General features: G+C 41.3%; 1 protein-coding gene across 22 annotated transcripts in view; it reads right to left on the reverse strand.

Annotated features, from left to right (window-relative positions):
- Positions 1-6,953: 6,953 nt before the first annotated feature.
- CTNND2 (catenin delta 2) overlaps positions 6,954-13,479 on the reverse strand; it is a 3,553,726-nt gene continuing 3,547,200 nt past the window's right edge. For all 22 annotated transcript variants that reach the window (XM_069613767.1, XM_069613768.1, XM_069613765.1 and 19 more), the window contains one exon: positions 6,954-8,171. In XM_069613767.1, the coding sequence (XP_069469868.1) occupies positions 7,911-8,171 (261 nt within the window). In that variant the 3' untranslated portion in view covers positions 6,954-7,910. The remainder of the gene's footprint in view (positions 8,172-13,479) is intronic.

The following is a 13,479-nucleotide window of genomic DNA, read 5'->3' on the forward strand; positions in this document are numbered from 1 at the left end:
CGGACATTGATTAAATTGGGGAAGAGTACCTCAGGGGGTTGATGAAGTTTCCCAAAATGTTCTGAATCCAAGACAGTTTGTTGTTAAGGAGATCCATCTCTGGATGTGACCAGCGGGTGGTACCTACCTCATTCCAAAGCCTGATGCTAAGTCACGGCTATGACGCAGCCACAGCCGGTCATCAGGGGTTTCATACTATAGAAATCTTGCGGGAGGTTGAATATTGGCCACACATGGGGCAGGACCATGACCAATATTTGAAGGGGTGTCTTGTGTGTGAACTATTTCAGCCAAGTTCACTCACACATTGAGCTCCCCTCCAGAAGAGTGGGATGGCACTGCCTTGGTCAGACTTACAAGTAGATTTCATTGGGCCCATGATTCGCTCCTCTAGGGGAAACAAGTACATGTTAACAGTAACATGCTTGTTTACCAAATGGATGGAATGTCTCCTGGCCCCAAATTGTTAGACAGAAACAGCAGCTGCCCTGATGATGAACCACATCTTCTCGCGTTTTGGCCTTCCCAGAAGGATTGAGTCAGACCGTGGAAGTCACTTCACCAGCAAAGTGATGACAAAGATGTGGGAGATACGTGTGGTAAAAAGGAAACTTCATATTGCATAATGCCAACCTCTAGTGGGGGGATTGAGAGGTACAATAAAACCATTGTGAGCATTCTCAAGAAGTTTCTGGCAGATTCTGGGCCAAGTTGGGACATCTGATTACCGCTTGTCCTGATGGCCATCAGATCTACACCATCTTCTGTGACCAAAATGTCTCCATGTGAGCTAATGACTGGACAAAAAATGGTGCTACCTCAGCATCTGCTCTATAGAACACAAGAGCAGATACTTATAAACGCCTCTACAACACATGAATATGTTGAGAATCTAAGAAAACACCTTCAGCATTCTTTTGCGTATGCTCAGCGGAATCTGGAGAAATCGGCAGAGGGGATGAAAACCCACTATGACTTAAAAACAACTAAAAAAGAATACAAAGTAGGAGACAGAGTATTCTTGTACAATTTTCAGAGGAACCAGACTAAGGAGAGAAACTACCTCCCCTACTGACGTGGTCCCTTTGAAATTGTAGACAAAATGTCACCTGTCGCCTACAGAATCTACATCCCCAAAGGAGAGCTGTCAGAAGAGAAATGGGTCCACATCAATCAGTTAAAAAGTTGTCACCCCAGACATACTTTGCAGCTGATTGGTGAGCCAATGGAAAATGAAACAGAGGAACCATCGAAGAATGAAAAGAAAGAAAAAGAAAAAGCAGAAGGAATATGTAGTTCCATGGGTATATCTATATAACAGGGAGTACTTTTCTTTATTGTTATTGCAGAAATGTATAAATGAAACCACGGTCTAAACGTCAAATGATGTCCTTGCCTTTTTGAGTAATTTATTGGATGTTATTGTTCAAATACCACAGAAAATTGTAACTGAATGCATTGTTTCACTGTTGTAACTCTTCCGGGTAGATTGCCAGTTAAATATCCTTAAACCTGTTTTAACTGTCTCCCATTAGATGATTAACTGCATTCCCTCCTAGACTGGTAAGGACCTCCCTGGGGACCTGGAAAGGGAAGGAAGGAAAGGGGGTGCCGCTCCATACCCTCCAACAGAAAGATGGAAGGAGATCTTGGTGTGCCGCTCCCTGATGAAGAAGAACTCCACCAGATGAACTCACCTCAGCCCTACTCTCCCTCAACATGAAGTCACAGCAGAGCAGGGGGGGATATGTGGGGTGCATTTACCAGCCCCAACAGAAACCCCCATACAACAAAAACTACATTTCAGCAGTCACCCAAAAACAGCTGTACTTTGGTCTGCTAAGCACATGGGGTGGACCGCTTTAAGCACTGCCACTGCAAAGAATGGCTGCATTTGCTTCTTTCATCTAAGTAAAGCAGAAAATTACCTATGCTCAGAATGGCAACAAATGTGGCTGTTCTGTCATGCTGAATACTAAAGCTGCACACATGACATCCAAGACGGCTTTGCAGTTTACTGTTGATTTCATTTTAAAATGTACAAAGTTGTGCCCTTTATGGAAACCCATCCTGGCATGTTTTATTTCTGCTGAGTAGCAAGAGGTGAGGCAAAAACATTCCCAGAGCAGCTGATGTACTGGGAAATCACTCTAAAGGCAAAGAATTCAGATTTCCATTGAAATACGGCCTCTGTTTTCATCTGCTATTAATCATCTCGCATAAACCACAGTAAATGAGAGAAGGAACACAGTGCTTCTTTCTCTTATGTCAGTTTTAAAGAGGTGCTTGGCAGTATATCGCTATATGTTTAGAAACTGACCTTGTTTATACCAGCCCCCCAGAAGGCCAATTGAAGGAACTGTGTGCTGAAAAAAAAAACGCTTTGGTAAACCCAAAATGAAATGTAATAATTACTTGTGTGAATTTGCTCTTCTGACAAGCAGGAAAAAAGGTCTTTTAAAGTTAGATGTCAAATATTTCACTGTTGCTCGCACAATAAATATTATTGTACTTGAGGTGGGGGGGGCTTCAAAGCCATGTACATTATGTTTTTCCCCCCACAAAGATTTCAAGCAGCCCGGCTGAGGCCAGGAATTCCTGTCAAACCAGTTTAGCAGAAAGACTCATTTTGCACCTCGCAGTGAATTGATGCTGCCAGGGCAGGTGCTCTGTTCCCATGGACCTGCAGTGTATTAATTACAGGCTATCCCAGACTTCCAGGCAGAACTGCTCTCAAGGACAAATGATGTGGGGAAGCTCTGTGTTTCGCCTCAGAAGTGTGAGTTCCTCTACATTCAAACTGGAGGATATCGAAGTGGCAGTCATGGCAACTCTTGTGCAAGCTGACATGGGGGGAAGACAGTTAGGCTGGGGGTTGGAAAGACCGCCCACATTTGGGACACATCCAGCCCATTTGATTTGAAGACCTTTTCATATTAAGCCATTTTTCTCTGCAATCTGAATAAGCAGTAAGATGATATTATGACAGTTTTAATGTGATTTTTGGACAAGCATAATAAGACTATATTTATCGCTCTGGCACGTGGGGAAATGAAATGGCAGAAATAATGTATTTCAGTGTGAATCATAAATGGCACAGACATGAAACTAGAGGAAAATATGCCAAATGCTAGTATGCAGATATGTAGTCATTTGCAGAATTTTTGGTGTTTTGTTTCTCCTGAAAACAGCAAAATTGTGCCCAAGGGTGAAGCAACATCGCACAGAACTGGCGTTTGAACCGGCATCTTCCTTGTGAAAAATGGGATCTGCCTGTCTGATTTCTGTAATGGTAACTAATGTAAATATGAAGTTTTTGGTCCAGAACTCATGTTTGTAAAAAATAGGCTTGTGAAACAAATTGAGTCATAAAACGCACACACTTAAACTGATGTTACTTCCTTGGACCAATCAGCTAAAAGGGAGGAGGCGACACTAATAGCCTGGCCTAGCCCATTCAAGGAGATGTGCAGGACACTTCCTGCCCATATTGTTAAATTCTGTGATGTCACACTAGGCTATTTAAAGAGGTAGACAGGGAGGCATAGGGAGATTCAAAATTCATCCTGCAAGATTCCAAGACTCCAGAACCAGGTCCAGAGGTAGCTGATCCGGATCCAGGCAGAACCACCTACCCAGAACTTCATTCATCCCAGTAATTCTGGGAGAAAGGAGGAACGGCTGCTGACCCATTTAGGAGGATCCAGCGACCAGACTTTTTTGCCCAGCTGTTCCCTCCCAGGAGCCCAGCTGTCCCTGTGACCAGATCTCTTGACATTGCTGCCCCATGATCAGATCCTAGGCCCGCTGTCCAGAGACCCGGCTGGCTGTCCAAATTACCCAACTCAAGTATATTTTGTAAGTATTAACATCACCCCGCACCCTAAAATTGTATATCCTGCTCTTTTCCCTTGCATTTTGTTCAAATCCTATAAAAAACCCATAAAGATCCCAGTCACTTCCCAAACTGTTAGTATTCTCTGTTTACCCTTTCCCTAGAAGAATTTGGGTTACTTCATATTTGTTAGCATGTTGCTTCTCCATTTCTTTCAAGTATTTGAGTAAATCCTTAGTAGTATTTTAAATAAATTAATTAATTCCCTTATAAGGTGGTATGCGGCTAGAGCTGGTTATAATTGCAAATTAACCTCCTTGTGTGCAGTGTCTTTCATTAATCATATGACCATTAAAATATTGTCTTGATAAAACTAAGACGTTCGCATCAAAAACCAAATTGGCCCATGTCTTGTGTTTTTCTCTAAAAACCGATTTGCCTTTTTCCCATAAAAACTCATATCATCATCCCATAACAGATCCCCTTTCCCTTTGTTCCTATCTGTTCTGTACCTTTCTTCTCCATCACAAAAACCGATTTCTGATTTTGATTGCTAAGCCCATTTCCTTAGCTGTTTGCTAGTTTATAGCGCGAGTGATTTTTGTTGCATTGTTTTCCTTCCAAAAGCAATTTTCTCACCTTTGTTCATGTTGCTTTAGTACCTTGCTCAGTAGCTTGTGAGCTTCATTGTCTCTTTAGAACAGCCACATGAGATTATGTCTCATCTATCCAACTGCAAATGTAAACTGATCTCTAAGTAACCAGTGAAATCTGAGTGTGCCATTTTGCTCAATTTTAAGGTTTTCAATTGCGTCTTTGTCCTCCTATCCTGGGGTAGTGGGTCCAATTTAAAAATAGTTTTTCCCTCTTATTTCGGACTCTTTGCCACTCCCTTCCATCCACACAGAATTTAGTCAGTAGGTGTGGGGGAAGTGTTACAGGGGGAGTGCATAATATAAGTGCCATCCATGAGTGTGACAAAAAGTGATCTTGCTTCCATTCATATTTAAAGTTTATATATCTGATGTCAGAAAGTTAAATTAATTGTATTATAACATTTTGCTTTATATTATCACCACAATATACCACACACCATCTGCACCACTCTCTTTCAATTAGAAGATAGAGAGGTAACAATTCAGGGGGTCAAACCTTCGCTGTTCAAGGAGCCAAAATCTGAAACTCGCTACCCCTTTGCTTAGGCTTGAGTGTGATAATCGTCTATTTCAGAAACCTTTGAAAACTCTGCTATTCCATCAGTTTCCCTCTGGTTGAAGTTGAATGGACTATATGGTGAAATCCTCCCATCAATCATTTTCTGTTATTAGCACTTGCATGCCTTCGAGATTGATTGAGTGCTTTACAAGTTAAACTCAATATCCATAATGGGTATTAGTGGGATCTGAACTGTCAGTATGTGTACAGTTTAGAAATACTTGTTTCTGCATGGCATGGGTCAATTTTCTGTCCTATGTGGATTCAATGTGTTTTTTATGATCATTTATATGAGACTGCCTGGTTGTTGGAAAGCAAGGAGGGGCATTAAGGAAAAACATCCCAGACTTGCATTTTGCTGCACAATGTGTTGTCATCCCTGAGCAAACTTGCAGAGGATGACCAAATCTGGATTTCACGTGACAAAAAGTGTCTCCAAATGCTAGGCACCCTTCCAGGACATTGCTGCAGGGATCCTTGTTGCCATGTGAATCTGTCTGTCTACAATTCTATGGTTGTATCCATTGTTTATGAAGTCTGATCTCAGAGTGTGTATGTTTTTACCCCAGTCCCTTGTGTTTCAGCGTATTAGGCTGTATATTCGTGCGAGCTGTTGATTTGGATCACCAGGACTGATCCACATATGCAAAGGTAAGTTACTGATGTTCCAGGAGAATGTATCTATGCTTAATTGAGCCCATATGAAGACATTCAATAGACTCATGGGTGTATTTTTCTTTCACAAATGGCCATTTACCTTAATGTTTCCAATTTGTATGGAGTCAGTTTTGCCCTTTGAACGTACTCATGGAGGAAAGCATCAAAGTCTTCTTTGCGTTCACATGCTTTTCTCACCTTTTGGATTTTAAGGCATGATTGTTTTAATTTCTCTCCTTCCCTTAACCTTAATAACAATGTTTTGGGTGGGGAACCAAACTAGGTAATGTAAGAGGTGGAGCGCTGCAAGGGGAATCTGTGTGTGTATTGTTTGAGTAATACAATTAAGTTGTGAACAGATGCGGGATAGTTTTTAAAGAAGTGCCCTACACGTTTCCATTTTATTGTCCTGTGCCAGGCGTTCTCATGCATATTACAGAAAGAACCACAATGGATGGAAAATGAATACATTTCCAATGCTTGCATCAGGGAGGTGCATATACACATCAAGTTGCATAACGTAGTTCTTGGCCAGTCGATTGGACTGGGTGTGGTTGATAAAGGGAATGTAGCAGCCTTTAATTGAGGGGCAAGTTTAGGAGCAATAACTATGTCAAGAATTCGAGTGGGATATAAATGTCAAGGTTTCAGAACTGAATTCGGAATCTGAAACAAATGAGAATCACCCGTGGGACTTTCTTCCTCAAAATCAATGTTTTTTTTTAATCGATGCAATGAATAGAATCACAAACCCTATAAATGCTGAAACTCTGGCAGAATGGAGGGGGATGCTTGCATCTTGCAAATTGAATTAAAATCCTCTACTCACTATAATAAACTACTTATCTAATTGCCCAATGCGAGTTATGGAATTTCACAATGATTTGCAGTGAAGCTGGATCCAAAGGGAATTTATAGCGCCCGAAAGTACACTTAGTTGAGGCACAGCGATGTAGTAATACAATACAGTGTGTGACTGTTCTCCTGCTAAAAGTGTACACTTGCAGGAACTTAATACAATTCTCCGTGTTTTGCTGCTGGTGTTTCATGTGTTTCATGTTGTGGATTGTTTCATGCCACACAATTAAAACACATGCCTTGAATATGTGGAGAAATATACGCCATCTTCACGTGTCTACTCACTAATTCAAGTAAAAAGGACCTAAACACAAGCAAACATATACATACACACTTTTAAGTATGTGCTTTGTTGTTCATTTTTGATAAATTATTGGAACTAGACATGTTTAGCAAATATGGATGACAGATCAATTGTTATTTATTTTCTTTTAACACTGTATCATCATAAAGAAAACTGGTATAAATGAAAAATCCTATTTCAAATATCTACATCTAAAATTGTAGGCAGTGAAAAGCACTTTATTGACAAGGGGTGTGGAATGATGTATGTTAAATTGTCAGAAACTGTTGAATGCCTTGTTTAGTTGCCACAAACAAATTCACAGATCAGAACGAACAATACTGCTATATATTCCTTTAGTTTTTCCTTGGGATTTTTTTTGTGTGTTTTCGTATTTTGTTGTTAAAACGTACTGAGGGGGGAAAAGAAAAATGGAAAAACTGGAAATTCATACATCTTTCAGAAATTCTGAAATCGAAGCAATATTTAGAACCATTAATGAAGAAACACTGTGGCATTGGTGTAATATACACAATGCACTCGTTTTTTTCATCTGTAATGTACATCAAATACTTTACAACAAAGCATTAACAAAAGGCAAGAGACATCTTGCTGTACAGAGGAAACCCCAAATGCAACTTGAAGCCTAAATTCACAATGAATGCGGAGAGTAAACAAAAAGTGAGAAGCTGTCCCCCATGTTCCATGTAAACAGTTCAGTTTCTTGTGCTTCGCGTAACCTTCGTGTCCCACATCGACTGCAATCACTGCCCTCTTTCCTTCATCCACATTCCGTTCACAGCACTTCAATTAGGACTCTCGGAATGACAACAATAAAGTTGACCCACAAAATAAATGAGTTTTTTTCTTTTCTAGGGACTCATCTTCCATGTTTAAATTCCACAAGTCCAGCCTTCTACATTACTTTAATCAAATGTTCAACAATGGTTATATTGGGCTTTCCTACGGAACAGGCTTTAACAAACTAAATTTGCAGGAAAAAATGTCTGGTGGTATGCATGCACATGCGCAGTTCCTGGGTCATTGCTTCCTGACAGGGTCTCACACCCAGGAGTCCGGAGAGGCGGGATAGTGGCTTGTTTCATAGTTCAATTCACTATATGGACGAGCAGCTGAATAGAAATCGACGTAGTTGCCGGTAGACTTTAGTCCCAGGTGCATGTTGTACTCGCTGGCTGGTGGGCGGTGGTGCACCTGATCCTCGAAGAAAGAGTCATCGTAGTTCCTCGTTGAATTCTGAAACGGTTGGTAGGTTTCGTAGTCTTTCCGGCTGGGCTCTTGTGGGACTGGCTGAGTTGAGATCTACAAAGAGAACAGAAAAGTTGAGCCATCCGTGTAGTTCATAGCACCAGGAAGAAATGAGAAGTATACTTTGCTAACGGGCACTCTAACTGTTTCAGTGCGCACATGCTGTCTCAAAAACAGCAGAGAGTGAACAGCTCTGTGAGGCATAAAACGAATGGGCTCTCGGCACTTGTTTTATGTTGGCACATGCTTCCAGTCGTACATCTTCGGATTATTCATTATTACAACCACAAGTAATGCGCATTATTCTTCTAAAATCACTGAACGTTATCATCAACCTGCAGGCCCTGCCCATGGCCTGGACAATGTGATTAGCGAAAGGGGCTTTTTCGCCTTAGGAGTCTAACACAGCCACTTTAAGTTATGGCGCGAAAAAAGACCACAGTGCTTTAGGGCCGATGTCAGTTTGAGGTGTTTTTTTAGCACGTTAAAAACAGAACACCTACAGAGAGCTGGAGAAATGGTATTTTCTGATTTAATGTATCTCACTGCTATTTCTAACGACATTTTTTGATCTATTCAATAAAATCATCAGTTCAGTGAGCACATGCACTTGTTTCAACCTGAAGTTCACCTTTAAGTGAAATGTCGATTCCATTTATTTCAAGTTGGAATCCCCGTTTTTTGTATTGACCCGTCTTGAGAATTCGAACTGAGCGCTGCTGATGACAAGCCAATGTCACATTGCACTGTGCTATTTCATAGTGGTTGGAATCTAATGATGTCATCCAGTACACTGCTTGACAGAGTCTATTGAATGAAAAACTAAAATGAGCACCAATGAAACAGCAGAGTGCAATTAGACAGTGGCTTGTCAGCAGCACGGCTCTGGTGAATTCTCAGCATGGAACAATAAAAATTGAAATTAACCCAACAACCTCTTTTTTATTATCCTGTGCTGGAGACACTGTAGGCCTCCCATAATTTAGGCCACAAACCGTTGTTGCAGCCCCCCTCGACTTCTCACCCACGTAAAGCACAGGCACCACCCATTGCATATGAGCGATTTGCAAATGCCAATCAAATGAACATAATGTTTCATAGCAGTTTTGCCTTGAAATGTGACATGGCTTCTTCATACACATCATCCTCATCAATTATCTTTGGTTCTATCCACAGAAAACACAGCAAAAGTGCTTTCGTCACATAGTCGAGTAATGGGCAAATACAGTCATTGTTAAGGTAGATGGGCGTATCCACAAAGAGGCGCCCATCTACCTTAACAACATCACCACAAAGGAACCTCACACGCGCTCCCTAGGATTGTCCGCCAGCCTCTCCCTGCTCATCCCGAGATACAAAAGCAATCTACCTTAACAACATCACCACAAAGGAACCTCACACACGCTCCCTAGGATTGTCCGCCAGCCTCTTCCTGCTCATCCCGAGATACAAAAGCAAGGGAGCTGGAGGCACAAGCTTCTGTGTCACAACACCAACTCTCTGGAACTCTCTCCCGCCACACATCAGAAATGCACAATCTTAACCGACCTTCAAAACGCTTGTAAAAACCTGTTTAACAAATATGATTAATGTCTCCTCCTGTTTACATGTTTCCTTGCTTATACTGTGCAAACGCCATGATACCTCAGGGTCTGGGCATTACACGAATGTAATAAATACATTAAAAACATATTGAACTGACCTACCTGGTTGTCGAACATCTCAGTAAGATCTGCTATACGTTGGGACTCAGCAAAGGCAATCATCCTTAGCAGTGTTTTTTTATTGGCCTTGCACCTCTGGTAGTGCTGTTGACTGGCCATAGTGCTGTTGTCCTCTCTGTGATTGGTGCCCCACCCGTAGCATTGATAACTATGGTGCAGTGATTACAGTCATGTGCCAATGTGCGATTAAGGCTAAGATTAAGATTGTTTCCGTACTCAGTTGATGCAATTTCTCAGTGCTAGGTTGCCGACTGCTGTACAAATGGCAAAGTGCTCTTCTGTGTGCCCTTGCACTTCAACAGCAGCTACAATTTTAACAAACAGCTGGTGCAATTTATCAGTGTTAGGACTATCGAGTACCCCAATATACAGGCAAGTGCTAGGTTGCAAACTTAATCTTAGTCCTAAAAAAGTGATCACTCCAGCACACTAAAAGCAATTTAAGAACGGCATTATTAACTCTCACACTTCCTTATAAGTGTTTGTAGTTCCCAGCGACATTTGTGTACTTTTTAAAGGTTTATTACAAATCTGAGCATGGCATATGAAATTGTTTCACGGTTTTATTTGCTAATTTTGCAGTGTTCTAAATATGTATTTATTCTAAATGTGTATTCTGTCACATCAAACAATGTAATGGTGTATAGGTAATACTTAGCTAGTGACCATCAACAGTGGGTTCATATTTCTGGTGTAGAGATGCGTGTGAATCTGAAGGTCACACATCTGATTGTGTCTCATTGATACAAGATGACAAAATAGTGAATGTGCTTGGCTTGGATAATAGTGACATGCACAATTGGGCTACATAGATCCCAATCTGTGGGGGAAGGGGATGCGTGGAAGTAGCTGATTTTGGGCTAGGTTTAGTTGCTATGACATATGTGTCCTTGTATCTTTTACATCCACTGAATCCCTGGTAAAAGCACACACTGGAAAAGCCAACAGTGTTTGCTTTATATAGACATTAGCTAGCAATTTCCCAAGCACTGACATCATATGCTCAGGCACTCACAACATCTTCCATCTCTTGACATCTTTAGGCTAGGTGGTACCCCTGTGGCAGTGTTTGGCAAATGCCAGTTTAACACCCACACAACAGCTTAAACCTTGCCATTGTCAACATGCTTTAGGGGTGTTTCATGAAGATATTTCAAATGGACCATTTTCTTCTATAGTATGATGTGTTTCTGCTGGAGGGTTTTCTTTATGTTTGTGGCAGTTAGCTGCTTACTTTCCTTCAGTTTATTTGTATTTGTTGGTGCTCTCTGGGAGATGTGCATCTTCACCTTCCAGCACTGTAGGAGGAGGGAAATGTAACAAGGAGTCACACTGGGAAAGTGGTAGGACAGAGAGGTAAGGACAGAGACAGATACGAAACACATAGAAGGGATGATGGTGGATTCCAGAATGTTGGCCTCTCAAGCATCAGCCTAATCCTGCAGCACCTGTACCCTCTCCCTGATATATTATTGAGATAATAAACTCCAAGAAAAAAATTGAAGAGGCAGAGAACCCAAAACCTAAGAAGCCTAAGCCGATTTTGGAGATGAGTGATGCCGCCAACGCTCAGGACATCTACAATCTTCTGCTACAAATTGCACAAGATGTCTGTGATATCAAGGCATCTATGGCTGAAATCAACCTAAAGGTATCCCAACTGGATAACAGAGTCACTGACCTGGAAAAAAACCTCAATTACCATGGGCACAGAAATAGCTGGATGTTTTACAGTCTACAACAACCTAAAGGCAGCAATTCAGAAGGAGAAAGAGAAACATCTCGAACTGGACTTGAAACCGAGAGGTAAAAACCTGAGATTGGTTGGGATAGAAGAAATGGCTGAATCCAACAGTGAACACTTAATTCCCTTTGTGATACAAGTTTTTAAGGACTTCTTTAATTGTGGCTTTATCTCTATGAGTGATATTGATCATGCTTTCAGAGTGGGAGAAACTTGGGTCCTAGGGCAAGACACATTTTGATTGCTTTTGTGAACTTCAGAACAAAAGAAAGCTAGGTGAAAGCAGCTAGGAACAAAGGCTCTGCCAGATATAAGGGAAATCCAATTTTCTTATATCCAGACTACTGCAAGGAGGCTATGTTGATGAGAAAGTCCTTTAAAGGAGCTAAGGATTTGGCTAAACTTCTAAATATCAAAGTTTATTTAAACAAAAACAAAGTGCTGACACTGGCTTTACCTAATGGGGAAAATACCACTTCTTACCCCAAAGAAGCTACGCAATGGTTGGAAACACTCAAGGGCGACTCTGCCTTCAGTTCATAAACTGATTTGGTTTTCTTGACTCCTAGCTGGTTTATTTTATTTTTAAATTCATATGTTTTTGGTTTTGATTCAAGTCAATTGCCTTTTAAAATGGTGCCTGTGTAATTGAATGGTTAAAAGTATCTCATTTGATTGTCAACAAGATTTCCGATTGTGCCGGCTCCATTGTTTATGTTCATATGCTGGGACATATGATATGTGAGTAAAGGACCCGACACGTCTGATCAGCTGATTCGAAGTTACTGCATCAGGGTCATGGACCAGCTTCAATGCGCAGCACGTTTCTACAGCTCATTGCGAACAGAACTCGTTGAGAGGTTTCCGCTGTGCTTGGGATGCAAGATGACAAAGCGTGATGCAGGTACTCATACAATTGTGCCCCTTCATGTCGGTGGTCGTCTGTAAAAGGTCTTTCATATACTCACCCTGCGGCTATGTTGCGAGGCCCAGCTACACGTTATATATGTGGATATTGCAGCATGGAATTTTCCTGTTTGGGAGGTCAAGCTTTCTTCTGGTGGTGGTGCCATGTCGCGGGGCTCCTCTGATTGAGCTACCTGCTCCGTGCATGCAGAATATTTGGCAATGCTGACGGGGGGAGAGGTGCCCATACTGAGTTTTTCACTGACCGCTGAAGTCTTTGCCTTCTCAAAACGGATTGCTGTTGCACGTCGGAGTTTGCAGGTGCACTGTGGAATTTACCTAAGGCTGATTCTGCTGCACGCAACTAGAATTGGATTTCCTCGCAGACTTCCCCTTTGGTGTGTCGGCTGTTTTTATGAATGGAGGGACTGTAACTACCAATGCATGATACAAAATATATTATGGAGTGCACCCATTATAAATTGTTGTCATCCTGCCATTCGACCTGTGTTACTATACTGTGTCTTATTTTTCTAACTGCTGCCTTCTGATATTTGCCTCGCTTCACTGCATGCTGTATCAGTTATACATTTGTCAATGCTCCTTGACTATCCATGGATAACTTTAATTTCTTGACTCAGACTTTGCGCTAATTACTTGATTAACACTGTGTACATTATTTCAATCACTTTGACTCCTGTTTCCAATTCTTTTATTTAAATCGGACCATATATATTAATATTTTGAACATGGCTTTCCACACTCATACACATTGAATATATGTCCAGCATGGTCACATGTTGTGTAACCCAAATAATATGGGCAGAAACCTGCCTTAGCTCTACCCTTCCCTTATTAGCTAATGTGTCTTAACCTTCACTAAGCTGTCACTGATATGTGTGCCCCTACAATGCTGCGTTCTGGAGCCCTTCTTTGCTGAAAACTAGTGAAATGAGCACTTTCGGATTTGGTTTTATTCTACTTTTTA

Source organism: Ambystoma mexicanum, chromosome 5p (assembly GCF_040938575.1).
Source record: "Ambystoma mexicanum isolate Mex_15411 chromosome 5p, UKY_AmexF1_1, whole genome shotgun sequence".
In the NCBI taxonomy this organism is placed as follows: domain Eukaryota; kingdom Metazoa; phylum Chordata; class Amphibia; order Caudata; family Ambystomatidae; genus Ambystoma; species Ambystoma mexicanum.